This window comes from Chinchilla lanigera, unplaced genomic scaffold (assembly GCF_000276665.1).
Source record: "Chinchilla lanigera isolate Chin_1 unplaced genomic scaffold, ChiLan1.0 scaffold00050, whole genome shotgun sequence".
Classification (NCBI taxonomy): domain Eukaryota; kingdom Metazoa; phylum Chordata; class Mammalia; order Rodentia; family Chinchillidae; genus Chinchilla; species Chinchilla lanigera.
The window spans coordinates 10,467,205-10,480,344 of NW_004955451.1; the positions used below are offsets into that span (position 1 = coordinate 10,467,205).

General features: G+C 44.3%; 2 protein-coding genes across 2 annotated transcripts; one reads left to right on the forward strand and one right to left on the reverse strand.

Annotated features, from left to right (window-relative positions):
• The first annotated feature begins 1,138 nt into the window (after positions 1-1,138).
• On the forward strand, positions 1,139-12,143 carry LOC102009793. The gene is given in 7 exon segments (XM_013519062.1): positions 1,139-1,226; positions 2,045-2,201; positions 6,033-6,227; positions 6,229-6,337; positions 6,518-6,856; positions 9,190-9,451; positions 11,938-12,143. Coding segments are annotated over 7 exon segments (1,356 nt in total).
• On the reverse strand, positions 11,512-13,140 carry LOC106149644 (optic atrophy 3 protein homolog; the record flags this gene model as incomplete). The annotated part of the gene is given in 1 exon segment (XM_013519149.1): positions 11,512-13,140. A coding segment is annotated over 1 exon segment (45 nt), but the record flags the coding sequence as incomplete, so codon positions are not given.

The following is a 13,140-nucleotide window of genomic DNA, read 5'->3' on the forward strand; positions in this document are numbered from 1 at the left end:
AACAGAAAGTCCCTTTGCCTCTGCGTCCCAATTAAAAGTGTTCTGTTGGCTGCAATTGGGATGTTTGGTCTCTAAAACTAATACATCAAAGCAGTCACATAAGCCTCAAATGTCACCATCATACAAACTGACATTTCCCGTACAAGCAGCTAATGAGTGGCCAGAGCAAAGAGTGGATAAAGCTGGCTAAATCCCCTTTGGATCTTTTTCTCCGTGCTCCATTCCACTCAAGGCTGGACAACTAGTTAAATGTTGCAGGGATGGGGGGAGAAAAGATGGTAGAAATTTGAAGTTGAGCATCCAGAAGCATAGAGGTGCTTCTACCAGAAATGGAGAGGAAATACTTGGGGTAAGTTTCATAGAAAAAATGATGCATGGTGAGAAATAAATGAGTTCAAGTCTGCTCGACTAGGGGAGCCAGGTGTCTGGCACTGGATGAAGAACACGATGTTTGAGTTTTCAGTCTGATTTTTTTTTTTAAAGAAGGGAATTAACTAGTAACAGGGATGTCTCTCCGATCATTACACTTGCAGATTTGCTTTATCTTTTTCTCTGATTGATTTTTAATCAGCAATAACATGGAACAACTCAGCATTTAGTTTCTCCTCTATTGAGTATAAAATGATCTATAAAGAAACATTTAAGACGGTGCCACTGAAAAGGCGCTGCAGACTTCTCATCGTGTGAAAAATCTTGGAGCAATGCAAATCATTTCACTCTCTAATAATCTGTGTGCTAATATAGTCAGTACTATTTGGTGATGTAAAATTTTATTTCCCAGATCAAGATACATATGCATCTATTTCTTTTTTACTACATCAGAGGAATAACAGGAAGCCCAACTTATGGCCCTTAATCAAGTTAGAGGGCAGGTAGTTGCAAATATTCATTCAGCAGTTCAGTTGTGTCAAATGAAGTTCATGCAATTCTCTGGGCCAAATGGTCATCTCGAGTTGACAAGCAGACTGTTCTGCCTCTGATGTGCCATCCAAGTTCTAGGCAAAAGGAAGAGAATAATTGGAAAAAATGATATATTCACTGAATCTTTCCTGCTATAAGGAAACCTTCTCATACATACAGTTTATGATTTCTACTTTCATCTTGTTAGCCAGATCTATGTCATATGGTCATCTCCGCTATGAAGAAACCTGGGGAATGTGGCCTTTTAATGGACACAACCTCATCTTTCACCTGGAGTTCTGTTCATAACAAAGACAAGAACATAGGTGAGTATGCAGCTGTCATCTCACTCTCTCCATCCAACTCACTTTGGAGGTTTTACATTTTTATGTCAGTCATTAGGCAGCCCTCAGGCTAGGGGTTCAAGAGGCCAGTCATGCAGGAGCTATCATTAAAACAAAAAAGCTCATGTAAAAAGCTGTGTTTAGCACATATGGTGGTGCTTGCTGGTAATCTCAGCAATCTGGGAGTCTGAGGCAGGAGGACTGCAAGTTCTAACCCAGCCTGGATGACTTAGCAACTTAGAGACACCTTATCTCAAAATGAAAAAGACAGCTAAGGATTGTAGCTGAGGGCTACAATTTAGTGACTTAATAATATCCTATCTCCAAATTTAAAAAGGGTTGAGGATGTCACTCAGGATGCAATCCTGACTTCAGTGCCTGGTACTGAAAGAAAAAATGAGATCAAGTTATGGCTGTGACCCTGGACAACTAAGTCAGTTACTTCTGTTTCTCATGAGCAAAATGAGAGAACATAAATGTCAGGATGAAGATGCTGACATTCTGTATTTTCATTCTAGAGCCTTCCCTGATAGATATCCAAGTTATGCTGTGCTGCACGCCTGGACCCTGGGCCCCACCGTTGCTCCTGAGAGACAAAGGAGCATTGTTAAAGTATCCATCCAGGACCTAAGAGCAGCATCGCTTCAAGAATCATGCTAACTTGAAGAAATAATAATACCTCCTTCCAGTCCCTATAAGGAAAATACCACAGGGCACAGTGCTTCTCAGGTGACATAAATGCTCCATTTCCACAAGGCTTCTGGGGCTGTTCAAGATTAATGCACGTGTGTGCATCCAAGGTGAAAGGTCACCCATGGAAGTCAAAGGTGAGAGAAACCCTCGAAGGAGAGACATCCAACAGATGTCTCCAGATACCGTAGTGGGAAACTCTGCTGCCATGACTGCACCCAGACTTCCTGGAATACTGGCGGAAGTGAGAGAAGAAAAAGATAGCAGGTGAGAAGAGAGGAATAGGAAAGGCTTAGGGTAAGTAGGAGTCCTTGCCCAAGTCTGCAACACTCTGGAGTCCACAGTGGTTTCTTTGATAAATTCATACCACCAAAGAGGGGAAATTCCTCCTACTCCCTCCCCCCAGAAATATTGTCCTTTCTTAGCTAAACAAATGGGAAGAGGAAGAATGTTCTGGTTGTTATGTGCACAAGAGGGACCTATTATACTTTGCACATGAGATTTGTTGTACAAGTTACATCATTGTGAGCAAAGCCAGTTCAGTCCCGAGAACTTCACCTCTACTTCTTCCTTTCAGCTCTATCTACCCATCCCTCACTGCATCAAATTTACTGGTGAATAGAGAATTTTAGTAGCTGCCTCTGGTTAGCTGACAAATTGAGCTTTAAAAGGCATCTATGATTTTATATCAGTCACTAAATTCTTTAGACAGATAATACTAGAAAAACTTGGTCTCTGTTGGAAATAATTCAGAAAAGAGTACCACAACTAAAAGAATAAAAAGTGCGCCTTTCTCATGTAAATTCCACACAAGCTAGAACTAGATCAACCAAAGAGCCTGAGATGTCTGAAATTTTGAAAAATCAGAATGATTTTAAAGGCCTGTATTTTTCTTTGATAAAAAGGAAACTTTGTCTGGGTCCAAAAATCTTCACCTTTTCTGGGTCCATTTGTCACAGCTCTTACCAAAAGAAACCACAAAAAAATTCAGAATACATATGAGAAAATAAGAATGACACAAGCCTGAGAGTTTTAACTTCTAATATTAACTGAATTTGTGTGTGTGAGCTAGGAACTGAACTCAGGACCTTGTACTTGCCAGGCAGGCACTTGTGCCACTGAGCTAGATCCCCAGCCCCTTACCTGCATTTTTAAAGTCTCAAAATCTTTGAAATATTTGTAATTCATCTTTTACCTGGTAAAATTTTATAAGTCATATTATGGTTATATCACAGATAAATTTGTAAGTTTAGGTCACAGGTATATAAAATTTTATAAGGATTATGTCACATAATCCTCTAGTATATAAAAAAGCACCTGCAAAATCAATGAGAGAGGACCAACAATGCAACAGAATAAAAAGCTGGCAAAGGCTGGGCACTGACTGAATGCCAGCTCCCTGGCTGCTCACTGAATGGGTGACACAAATAGGTAGCAAACAGAAGCAAATACTCAAACAGGAGCATCTCAGGAGTTCTGGGGTAAAACGAAGACATACTTTCCTTCCTTAGGTCCAACTTTCCCTTCAAAAAAACAATTTTAGTATACTGGTCATTTTATAGAAATTACCCATCTCATACTACCCTGACCCAAATCACAAGTGAAAATGTAAGCTAAAAATTAAAGGACAGTACCTGCTTATTTGGTGTGATTTTAGGTTCATACTAGTCAGAAAAATGCTTCCTATGCTGTCCGCTACTGCCTGCTCTCCTACCATTAGATTCCTGGTCACTTGCCTTGCAGATTTCTCTACTTCCAAAGCTAATAGACATGGGAGAAATCTCCTTGGAGCCCTCTCATTAATTATAATTGGGTATGAGTAATAGCAGCAATTTCATAACCTTGTACGAATTTTGCCATTTACAAGATACTGTTACAACAAGATCTATTGGATCTCGCCAATAACCTCTAAAATAAGGAGTATGATTGAAATTATGGAGATATCTCATCAGTAATGACAGCACTACTCAAGCTCAGGTTTCTGATTCTAAATCCTGAACATTTTCCAGAATATTATGCTGTATGAAGGAATGATTGTGAAGTCCTTTCTTGAGAGAACATTCTGGCAGGGGGCAAGGAAAGGAAAAAAGAAGTAAGTCATCAACTCCTGGAGCTGTTAAGACTAAAGGAAGAGAAAGAGAGAGACTGCACCCATCAAATAACAAAATAAACAACACAGCAAAACAGGAGTGGACAGGTGTATGACCGACGCATTAACCTTAAAGAAGTTAAACAATTAGATAATACTACACTTTTATCAGAATGGCCAGTATTCAAAACACTAACAACACCAAATGTTGGTGATGATTAGAATAACAGAAACTCCAGTTCACTACTAGTGAGAATGCAGAATGGTACAGCCACTTTGGAAGGCAGTTTGGCAGGTTCTCACAAACTAAACCCACTCTTACCACATAGTCCGCACTTGCACTCCTTGGTATTTATCCAAATGAACTGAAAACTTACGTCCACACAAAAACCCACACATGGATATTCATAGCAGCTTTATTTGTAATTGCCAGAACTTGAAAGCAACCAAGATGTCCTTCAGTAGGTGAATGAATGAATAAATTGTGATATATCCAGACAAAAACATATTATGCAAAGCTAAAATAAAATGCTCTATCAAGCCATGAAAAATCTGGAGGAACCTCAAATATATATTATACAAGAAAGCCAACCTGAAAAGGGTACAGGCTGTATAATTCCAACCTTTTGTTTTGAGACAGGGTCTCACTGTGTAGTTCAGGCTGGCCTAGAGTTCACTATGTAGCCCAAGCTGGTCTCAAACATACAGTGATCCTTCAGCCTCAGCCTCCCAAGTGCCAGGATTTTAGGCATACGCCACCACCCGAGCTCAACTTCTTTTTTGGCAAAGGCGAAACTATAAAAACAACAAAAAGAAAGGGCTTGCCTGAGATAAAGAGGAGGAAGGATGAATAGGCAGAGCACATTTCAAGGAAATGAAACTATTCTGCCTGACACTGCAATGGTAGACATATCATCATATATTTGTCAAAACCCACAGAAAGTCCTCCAGTAAACTATGGACTTTGAGGGGGAAAATGATGTGTTAATGTAGGGTCATCAGTTATAACAAATGTACTGCTCTCGGAGATATTGATAACACTGATAATGAAGAAGGTGGTGTGGAATAGTGGGATAGACATATCTGGGAAAATACTTTTCCCTCAGTGTTGTTGTACACCTAAAACTGCTCTTAAAAATCATTAATTAAAGGCAACTTACTGATCTTTAAATGAACACAGGTATTTCTAATCTCTTCTTACCCTCCAAGAAACTGAACACCTCAATGTTGCTCCAAGAGAGATCACCAGGGATTTCTGAGCATCAACTAAAGAATACAAACATGTCAACTTCCCTGCGTTCTCACAAAGGTATATTATGCTCAGGGTGTTACCTGAATTTAAATTTCAACAGCTGCATCTTCATTTCTACAAATTCTCTTCAGCTGTCTTGATTCCTTCTTTTCTCATATTCTCACTTCCTTCCATTCTAACTTGGATGAAAGTGCTCCCCTACTTATTCACAGCTTTGCTTTCTGTGGTTTCAACCCTGCTCTAAAAATATTAAATGGAAACTTCCAGAAACAAATAATCCATAAGTTTTAAATGGTATTCTGTCCTAGTAGTAATGGGATCTTACACTATCTTGCTCCTTCCCCCACCCAGAACATGAATCTGCCCCTTGTCCAGAGTATCCATGCTTTGTATGCTACCCACCAGTCACTTACTACCTGTCTTTTTTATCAGATTGACTCTGACAGTATCACAGTGCTTTTTCAGTGATGGCCTCATGATACAAGAGGAGTGCTAGCAGTGTGAAAATGCCAGAGGAAAGCTTTAGGTGAAAAGGTGAAAGTACTACAAGATATGGTAAGAGAAAGAGACTACATTCATATAATGTTTATCACAGTATATTGTCATAATTATTCAATCTTAGTACCAGCTATTAGTTCTCTTATTGTGGGTAATTTATGAATTAATGTTCATCACAGGCACAGATGTATGTACAGGGGGAAAGTTGTATAATAGTATTATTCCTGATTTCAGGCCTCTACTGGGGGTCTTAGAATAGACCTTTGACAGAGAAGCAAGGACTACTGTACCCATTTCATGGTCTCCACTTAAATGCCTCTGTCACTGACAAGGACTTGCTCATCTCCAAGTTCCACTGGCTGCTTGGCTTCCAGCTTAACCCAGCCAGCTGTGCCTTCTTCCTGGACATGACCAGCTGGAACTTACAAGCAGCAATGGGTGTCTGTTATGACTTTCATCAGTGTGCCCTCTACATCCTTTGATGTCACCATAGGAGAAGGGGAGTCAGTACCTCCTGATACTCAGTTTGCAAAACCATGGCAGGTGCAGCGTTCTGGAGCAGAAGTCTGGCCTCCACGGCTTTGTCTTAAATATGTCGGGGGAGACCAATTTGGACATGTGAATACGGTGATGGTGAGATAAGAGCCCCAAGAGATTGCAGCTGCCAGCGTCCAGATGTGCGGCCCCAGAAGAGCAGGAACGTATCAGGGACAGTGGCAGATGCACACTGCGACAGGACCCTAGTATGGAGCTGACATCTGGGTGATTCTCAGTGTGGGGGTGGGTGGACTTTTAGGAGTAACACAGCAGCTGTCATGTTTTGAGACGGAGTTCAACACACAGCTGCATCGCAAGGTAGAAGGAAACTTCAACCCCTTTTCCTCTCCCCCAAAGAACCGACAATCAGATGAAAACAACTTAAAACACCCTGGGGGTTCCAGGTTCAACTCAATCAGCAAAAACACATGGGCTCTTGCTCCTGACCAAACCAAGCAAGATCAGGATAGATTCTTACAGAACTCTGTAAATGTGTCCCCCAGCAGTCACCCAAGCAACTTATCAGTAGTAGTGACTTGGAGTAAGGTAGGTGCCCTCAGAAAAGAGGAGAAGGAGTAGGTGGTGGGCCTTGCGGTCTGCGCCACTCTTCATAGCAAAATAGACTCCTAGACTGCCACTCCCAGAGGCAAATCTTTGAGACTGCTTAGCTCGCCTGAGAATAGCAACAACACAAAAGCCCTCTCCCCTCCCACCCTCACCCTACCCCATGTCCTGTGGATGGCGCTCTGTCCACATTTCCAATGCATTTCTGTCTCTCTATTCTGGTTTGGGTACTGAAACATTTAGCACTAAAAAAAAAAAAGTATCAAATTTTTAAAATATAAATAAATAAATAAATCCCTCTGTTGTCAGAAGTTCCTAGGGTCCCAACTCTTCTGTCTCTCTTGCCTAATGACTCTCGGACATGACAGCTCATTTTCTTGCGCCTCTTGTAATTTGGGCTTTGAGTTCAGCTCTAGTGGGGCTCTGTCTGCGCAAACATCAGAGGGTCTGAGTGAAGGTCTGTGTGGCTCTCTAAAGTAGTTCCGTCCTTGCTTCTGAGTGTGTGCTTGCCTGCCGTCGGTGGGTGCTCATTAGGAGCTCCTTAGACGGCACGAGCAGTATACATTAGAAACCCAAAGTGCTGCAAAGAGTTCATTATTAATAGAAGAAAGATAACAGGAAACAGGGAGATTGAACTTTTGTACATAGGAAGGACCAAGATAGAGGAGTGAGGGAAGGGAGAAGGGGACTTAAGAAGAATTAAGATGTGTTCTGTGCATGTACCAACTCCCTGCTGTGAATGCAGTCATTACGTACTGCAAACATGTGCTAATAAAAATTACAATTAAGGGGGCCGGGGATATAGCTCAGGGGCACAGCACCTGCCTGGCAAGCATGAGGCTCTGAGTTAGATTCCTGGTGCCAAAAAAATTTTAAATTAAACAAAGAAACTTTACCCCACACTCAAAACTCAAGAAGAAACATGAACCGCACTGCAGTGTGTCTTGCAGAAAGAAGATTTTTTTCCCATCTATCCATTTCCCCAAAGGGGTAGCCTGTGAGGGTCTTAAAGTTTTAGTGGGCTCAGTTCCAACTCCCTGCCATACAATCACTTAGAACCTTTCTCCTGCCTCCACAGAAGCATTAAAACCCTAATTCCTCATGTAGAAGCAACAAACTGTAGCCTCCTCCAGCTTGCTAGACTGTCAGGTCTCCCCGCTAGTTCCCTCTAGTTTTGGCTTTTAAAGGATCCTTCTTCTGTTGCTAGGGATTTAAAAGGATGTTTGTTCAGGTTACATTTTGTTATTTCTTGTGATAATGTATAATGATTATGAATAAAAATTTAGAGGCTAATATTTCTTGGAAATTACTCTTAACTCTACATGGGTATAAAATAACTACTTTATGTGTGGTCCCTGAAACTGTTATTATGTACATTGAAAGCGTCCAATGTGAGGCGGTTGAACAGCCGCTCCCCATACCACTGTGAGCATAGATGTAACAATAAAGAATAAAATCTACTTGTGGAACATAAAATAAATGGATGTTTTATATTCTAGCCAGTATTTCCAAGTACTTTGTAGTAGGAAGGTTTTTAGACCACCATAATACTGGAGATGGAGCTATTAGTCACGTAGATACCTTTTCCCACTGAATCTTCATCCCCACCTTGCAAGATAGATAACCGCACTCCCATTACACCAATACAAAACTTGAGATGTGGGGACGTTAAATAATTTTCTCAAGGCCACACAGTTAATGCTATCTGACCCCGAAGACAGTTTTCTCTCCCTCACTCCTATTACCTCTCTGAAGAGCCAGCCTAGTTCCTCTACTGTGTCTAAAAGGAGTCCAAAACTTGTGAAGAGTTTTACACTGAAGAGTCCTTTGAGTGTTCTCCTTGAAGAGCATTCTAAAAAAAAATCAACTTCTGGCAAGATTCCACTAGTAATTATAAGGGTGAATAGTGAGCCAGAGAACTATGAAGGCAGAGTGCAGCTTGACATCACCTTTGGGGAAACCATCAGGAGTCCTTGGACAGACTTGCGTCTGTGCCATACAAAGAGTGTGACAGGCAGCCCTTCCCTCCCCAGGCAGTGGGTCTCATTTTGACCATGGGGACAGGGGGGGCCGGTCAGCAGAAGGTCTGGCGGTTGGCTCTGCCTGAAATCTGTAGGAGAAAGTGGACACGGGCGAGGTTAATGACCATGCTGAGGAATCACGAAGCCAGTATCGCTGGGGCAGAAACTGGCCCAAGGCCAGACACAAAATATAGCCATAGTTGGAGCCTTCCCAAGTAGAAAAAGGGTATTAGTGGAATCACATCCATCACAATGATTAATGCTGAAAACTAAGCTTTTTTTATTATAAAAAAGGCTCAAAAGAGTGTAGTAACAGGGAGGAAGAAGAGTTCCAGTTTTGCAGGAAATAATGAACCAAAGAGGGACCGTAAATATTCAGGATGTAATTGGAAAATCAGAAGCTTGGATGTCACATATAGCACACCCAAACACCGCTTATGCAAAGAAAGGGTGCCAGAAAGCAAATGTGCCTGCAGATGGCCCATCAGGAAGCAGCAGGTAGCCCCTGGGCACTGCAAGGGCAGCCAAGCCAAGGGACAGGACGAGGACAGCACAGGTGAGCGTGAGCTGAGAACAAGGCTCTCACCATCCACCATCCTCCCAGAGCTCAAAGTTGGCAAGAGCAGGGCAGAGAAGAAGCCATCTTGGAGCGCCAGAGCCTTTAAAAATCTTCCATCCTACACCAGACAGGACAGAGAGACGAGCTGACCAGGTAGAAGATGTGAGTCTAAAAAGAAATTGCAAAGCCCCAGTACTGGTTCAAAGTAAAAGCACGCAGACTGAGTGATACCTCTTTTGTGAAGCCAAGCTAAATGACAGATTGGTCAGTGATGAAGGAGATGCAGAAGATCAAAAAGAAGGAAACTACCCCGGAGAAAATCAGAAGGTGTTCAGGAGGCCTTTGTGATGTGACAGTTACCACTGACATGGAACCGAACCAGAGCAGGACCGAGAGTGTCCTTACTTATTCCTGGACTTCCCAGATGGGAACCGATCATTAAGTAATTGTTCTCATCCTGCTGTTTTGTAGAAATAACTTCCAAAAGAAGAGAGGCAGTTATATATGTTTTATAATTATTTTAGCATGTCTGCTTCCAAAAAGAGATAGGAGAAACTACAATACGAAAGCACGAGGCATTTCAGGGACCATGTTTGGCACAGACTGGCTCAATCTTTACCAAACCCATTTCTTCTTCCTCCTAGCCAGGAGGTAGAAAACACTCCCCACTTCCCTTGCAGTTAGATGTGACTGCTCTTACAAGTAGTGACAACTGCCTTCCAGCCCATAGCATGAATGTAAAACCATGAATGTCACTTCCAGGGTGACACATGGACGTCTTCTGGGCATGAGCATCCTTGCTCTCCTTTCAGTCTCTGGCTAAATGAGGGGGATCCTGTGGCCTGCGTGTGGTGTGACCCTGAATCCATGCACGTCTGCTTTTATGAGAACTGCCTGATGGTTAAGAACACTCATTTGTGCTTTATATAAGAAATTCCTACTGTGAAGAGCCACTGAGATTCGAGAGCCTGTTTGTTACAGCTACTAGCACTAGCCTACTTAATACAGAAATGGGCAGCGGGAAGGGGAATATAGACATAGAAACCTAAAATACACAGCCCTGGCTTAGCAGTGAGGTGGCAGGCAGAGAAGAAATTGTTAGCAGAGAACAGATGGAGACTCATGATTTTCCGTAGCAAAACACTAAAAATGTTACCTGCCATTGCTTGGGAGGCGTATTATGCACCAGCTGAAACTAGCTCTAGACAAGTAGTTGGGAAAAGATTCAGATTTGTGTTCTGCTTTTAATAAGGAGAAATAGGGGTAAGAGAGAGAGAAATAGATATTAAATTAGGGGCTTCAGAGAATCAGAAAAATCAACTATTTCAAGACCCCAAACGGTGATACATAAGACCGGAAGGAAAATGGCTTGCAACTAAGGCCATGGCTAAGGCCTCGGGTCATGACATCCATACCGTGGCGGCATCCCTGTCCCAACTTTGGGCCTCTTCAGTCTAGCACCCCTCTAGCACTTGCAGGCCCCTCACGGAGATACCAGGGCCTCTGACTCCCTAGACATTACACATGGACCCTGGAGGCCTAGAGAAATATCTCAGGCTCAGCTTCACAACACTTCCCTCAGCCACATCGAATCTAGAGCCCGTCCTCCCTCATCACCATGTGGCTAGGCATGGAATAAAGACGTTCCCTGGATAATCCTCTAAACATTTCCAAAGGTTTCTCTCACAGCTGACTGTGCTTTGTATCCTCAACTCTTTCTCCCCACATCGGCTGGGATTCCTTCCCCTTCTTCCCATCTGCAAGGAATCATCTAAGTTTTCCAATATATCTAGGCCCATCTAGACTACAAGATCCCTGATAGTAAGAATTCACCATCATGCCTTCTGTACCAACCCAGAATTATCACTGGATGTGGTGGTGCACACCTATAATCCCAGCACTCGGGGTGCTGAAACAAGAGGATTGTAAATTCAAGCCCAGCCTGGGAAACAGCAATTTAACAAGACTGTCTCAGAATTTTAAAAAATAAAATAAAATAAAAAGAGGGCTAGGAATGTAGCTCAGTGTAAAGTTTCTGGGTTCAGGCCCTAGTTTTGAAAAAAAAAAAATATATATATATATATATATTTGGGTTTTGGGGGGGAAGGAATTTTTTTTTCTCTTTGGTTTTGATAAAATTGGGATGTGGGAGTTTTTAAATGCAATAGCCCTCAGCTTGCCCCTCTTGGGGCAGCTATTTAAGAGGGGGTGACCCATCAGGTGGGGTGCTCCCCCCATGAGAGACCTCTTTCCTCTGGCCCCTCCCTTTTTCTATGTGGAATTAAGATGCTGTAACTTTTTGAAACCTCATTTTTTTCATTTTTTTATTTGGGTAGGTTTTGAGGTCCAGACCATTTTTATCCCCTGGGGAGAGTTATTCAGGGAGAAGGGAGAGGAGGAGGGACTTTCCTCTCCCCCTTAACCTTTAGCTTCTTGAAAATGGGCCCTCGCCTAATAAATCTCCTGTTTTATAAATTGCGAAGATCTCGAGAGTGACTTGGGCTGGCCACAAGGATGCGGCCGCGCGGGAAGCCCCGGCTCCCTGCCCCAGGGGTCCATCGCTTCGGCCCGCCTGCCTGCTTCCTGGTCTGCTGCCTCTGCCCCGCCCCCTCCCTGCCCCCGGTTTGCCAGCCTGAGGCCAGGGGCAGCTGCCCCGACTGTGGCCTTCGCAGGTCTCTTGGTGCCTTAAATTTCCCCATGTGGGAAAGGGCTCATAGGGGCACTGGCCCCTTCACCGGGATGGCCCCCAGCTTCTAATTTAATAACACGCGTCCCACTGCAGATACACTTGGTGGTTCTCAGACACTGCTTACAGTGGGTTCTTTACCTTAAAACACCTTTAATCATATAAACATTTAACAGTCTAAAAAAGAATTCAGAAGTCACAGGGCTCATCACAAGCCCCTGTGATGGCCCAGTGGGTTTGGGGGAGCGGGGGCGGCTTGGCCTGGGGGTACCACCTGGACAGGGTGAAGGCCTGCGGCCCCCACCGGAGGCAAGCAGGGAGGGAGCGGTGTGGGTGGAGGTGGGAGCGGACAGTGGCCCGTGTCCTAGAGGAACCTGCGGGTCCTTAGGCTACTGGAGAGGAGGGCCAACAGGAGGAGGTCGGACCCAGGGGTAGATGGGACTGAGCCAGGCGGCTTAGCCCTGGGCGGGACCGGCTTCCCTTCCCCAAGGGCGTTCTATGGTCAAAGGCAGCAGGCACAGGGAGACTCGGGGCTAACCCGGTGCAAGGTCCTCCCTCTTAACCCCGAAGAGCAAAGTAGGTGACAGGCGGCAGGGCGAGGAAGTCCTCTGGAGCTTTGTACATTTGCCTGCCATGGTCCACACCAATGAAGACGGGTGCCCCGAGTGCCCCAGGGGAAGGGTCTCCACCTCAGGTAGGATGAGAGGTGGCCCCATCGAGTGCAGAAGCCAGTTTTCGTCCTCTGCTGCCCCCTGGCGGGCAGGTGGAGCCGCACAGGGCGGGGCTCTTGGGGCGGAAGCGCGGTCGGCCGGAGCCCGCGGGAGGAGGCATGGAGGGAGGTGCCTCGGGCAGATGGCTAGGGAGCTTCCCGGTTGGCTCAAGCACTGCCGGCCTAGGGTGCCCACCAGAGACCAGGCGGGCCCCGGCCTGTTGGCCAGGGGGCGCGGCGGCGGCCCTACTCCTCCGGGGGCGCGGGCGGCGGGTGGTCGGCGCAGAGCTG